At 30.3% G+C, this 3,514-nt stretch overlaps 1 protein-coding gene across 1 annotated transcript; it reads left to right on the top strand.

Annotated features, from left to right (window-relative positions):
* Nucleotides 1-1,257: 1,257 nt before the first annotated feature.
* On the top strand, nucleotides 1,258-2,955 carry LOC149886977 (uncharacterized). The gene is made up of 2 exons (XM_090090656.1): nucleotides 1,258-1,334; nucleotides 1,800-2,955. The coding sequence occupies exon 2, from the start codon at nucleotides 2,294-2,296 to the stop codon at nucleotides 2,741-2,743; it is 450 nt and encodes a 149-aa protein (XP_089946782.1). The 5' UTR covers nucleotides 1,258-1,334; nucleotides 1,800-2,293; the 3' UTR covers nucleotides 2,744-2,955.
* Nucleotides 2,956-3,514: the final 559 nt, after the last annotated feature.

Raw genomic sequence — 3,514 nt, 5'->3', positions numbered from 1 at the left:
GACTTGTTTTTAAAAGAGAAAATGAAACGCTGTTTATGATATATTGTGAATTATTCTTACATGATGTAATGTAAACAAACTTTTATAATTTAAACGTGGAGTTTTAGAATTCATTTAAAGCAAATAATATATATTTTTAAATTTCAGATAAAGTTTTTATATCGTGCCAAAAAAATGTTGTGTGAATGCTTGTCACAATAATTATCAGAATTTATATATATATATATATATATATATATATATATATATATATATATATATATATATATATATATATATATATATATATATATATATATATATATATATATATATAAATTCTGATAATTATTGTGAGCATTAGTGGCATCAGAAATGAATGATGAGTTGATGAAAATCTTAGCATTGAACCATTTCATAATGAATTTAAGTGTAAAGTTTCTATTTTAACAATGAATCTAATGATAACTGTTGACACCTGGTCTAAGTTTGATAAGGTACTTGACTTTTAAGTTCCTTAAAAATGAACAATAAAAACGAAGTAATTATGCAACAAATTTCACTTATGGAGCAAAAAAGTAATTGGAGATAAAGTTTATACATCAGGCATAGTTATTTGCTCATTTTGCATATTTTTTATCATCAAGTGATATTAGGCCGGAAGGATGCATTTATATTCATTCTATGGACATGAGATCCATAACATTCTGCTCTTGGTGTTAGTTAAGGTTTCTATTTTACTTTGTAATATTTTTAGTTATTGTTGTTGTTTATTATCTTTGTTATGCTTTTAAGTTAATGTGGCTATGTTATGAAATTCCTCTTATCACTTTTTAAACCTGTTTATTACTTTTATTGTTTATTGCTTTTGTTAAAATTTTTCAATTCTTTCAATTAGTGTTGCTGTTTTTTATTATTTTTATTGTACTTATTAATTATCATTAAATATAGTTGTTGGTGTTGTTGTTGTTGTTTTGCTGTTTTTTTTGTTTGGATTGTGGTGGATTAAAAAATCCAACAGATATTTCTTGCCAATGGACATTTTCAAGTTATTTTGTTAACATTTTTAAATTGAGCTTGCATTTTTTTAAAAATATTTTTATTCAAGTTTTGTTATTTTTCATCATAATTAAAAATATCATAATAAAATCTATTGTATTTTTATTGCTTAAAATATAGGGGTATGGATGTTATTTAAAGTTATACTAATGGTATTTCCATAAAATGGTTATTACTACTTTGAAATTTCTGTGATGCTATTAACTATTTTTGTTCTTTTTTAGAAAATTTAGAAAAATAATTAAAAATTTTGTGCCAACACTAACATGGCATGTCACATGTTATTGCATGTAAAGGTTAAATTTTGTTATGAGTATTACAGTTTTTATGAAAAAAACAAAAGAAGGTTAAGAGTATTGTTTGTAAATATATATTTTGTTTACTTGGAATCTTTTAAACTTTTCTGCCATCATTTTTAAAATTTTTGTCTGCACACGTTTATTGTTTGCAGATATGCTTCTTTGTTATGTATGTGTATGTGGCAATAAGTGCTATATAGTTGGTTTATCAATGTGTTTTTATGTTAATGTAAAGTGTTTTTTTATTGTTTGAGTATGTCTTAATATGTGTTATATAATCGTTTTAAAAATGTGTTTAAATAAGGTATTTATTTATTTAATTATATGTTTAACCTTATATACATATTTAAACACATTATTGTGTCTATAGTTGGTACATATGTTTATATTATGTTGTTTCCGTGTTTCCAAAGTGCTGTGAATTGGTAAACATCTACCTAAAAATCAATTAGTATATTTTAGTGAAGGAGCAGAACAAATGGCTTTAGATCATGCAGCTCAGCGTGATACACACCTAATGGCATGGTTTAAGTTGAGTACTGAAAATGAAAGAGCACACTGCTATTTGTATGTAGACATTCCTTATCACTTTATATTTGATGATAAACATTGTAAATGGAAAGTTAGACAAAGGGGTGGTAATAAGGTGATAGTAAGAATGTATAGAGTTAATCCAACTGGAGAATTGTTTTTTCTCAGGCGGTTACTTTTGCAAGCAAAAGGAGCAACATCTTGGGAGGATGTGCGTACTGTTAATGGTATTGTCCTTGAAATGTTTTGTGAAGCATGTGTTTTGAAAGGTCACTGATGAAAAGATGACACTGATTGGCAGAATACTCTTTCTGAGGCGATTTTAACACATACGCCAAAGCAAATTAGACAGTTGTTTTCAATTACTTTGATCTTTTGTGAACCTGACAATCCTTTACATCTCTGGAATACATACAAATTTTTTTATGATGGAAGATTTCATTCACCGCTCAGTCCCACTTCTAATAGCTGAACAAGCTACTCTTGATCAAATTGAAAAGATTATTAATCAAAGTGGTAAAACGCTGGCTGATTACAAACTGCCTGTTATTGATGAGTTTACAGGCTTAAATCTAGAAAATTTTGATGAAAACGTTCAACAATCTATTGACGAAGCCAATCAAAAGAGACTGTTGCTTAATGTCAATCAATTAAATGTATGTAATGCTATCCTTGCTGCACTGAATGAGCAACCAAGTGTAGAAAACCAACATTCTAGATTGTTTTTCATGGATGGACCAGCTGGTAGTGGAAAAACCTTTACTTATAATTATTTGATTGCTGAAACCATAAGTAGGGGCTTTAAGTCTGCTACAGCTGCATGGACTGGCATAGCAGCAACTCTTCTTACAAATGGACCTACATGTAACTCCTAACTCTATACACAGGCATTTTTTAAGACAAGTTAGTTTGTTTTTGCTTAACGAAACATCCATGATACCTAAGCATGTCATAAATGCAATTGATAGGTTGTTAAAAGATATTTGCAACAACAACTTTCCATTCAGAGGAAAAATCATTCTTTTTGGTGGTGACTTTAGGCTAATTCTGCCTGTTGTGAAAAGAGGACAAACAGTTAAATAGTAGAATCATGTAAAAAATATTCTTTGCATTGGCAATGGGATACAATGGGCCAGAAAGAATACAACAAAAAATGTATAAAGGCTCCGAGAAATCTCGGTGAAAGGCTCCAATTTGACGAAATAATCACAGAATTGACATTACAAGCAAATTCTAAGCATTTCTGTGCATTTGTCGCAAATTTCGGTACTTACCACTGAATTGCTTGATGCCCTTGGGCATTTTTTTGCTCAGCCTGACAGAATACAACAAAATATGGCCAAGGGATCCAAGAGGAGTCGGTGAAAGCCTCGAATTTGGCCACATTTGGCCCAAATTTCGACGTTTTGTATGGAAATTGAGCCAAAAACGGGGTTTTGTCGCCAAATCCGGTACTTGCCAGCCTCTCTGTTGATTGTCTTTGTCATTTTCGTGCTCGGCCTGACAGGATACAACAAAATATGGCCAAGGGATCCAAGAGGAGTCGGTGAAAGCCTCGAATTTGGCCACATTTGGCCCAAATTTCGACGTTTTGTATGGAAATTGAGCCAAAAACGGGGTTTTGTCGCCAAATCCGGTACTTGCCA

Source organism: Hydra viridissima, unplaced genomic scaffold (assembly GCF_058129835.1).
Source record: "Hydra viridissima isolate aposymbiotic clone 2 unplaced genomic scaffold, HvirCarnegie_v1 scaffold_6, whole genome shotgun sequence".
Taxonomy (NCBI): domain Eukaryota; kingdom Metazoa; phylum Cnidaria; class Hydrozoa; order Anthoathecata; family Hydridae; genus Hydra; species Hydra viridissima.
Note: the sequence above shows the minus strand (reverse complement) of the source record. Positions and strands in the feature narration are given on the sequence as shown.

What these genes read in the sequence shown, in the direction of transcription:
- LOC149886977 (XM_090090656.1), top strand. Translation starts at nt 2,294, where the DNA reads ATGATGGAAGATTTCATTCACCGCTCAGTCCCACTTCTAATAGCTGAA.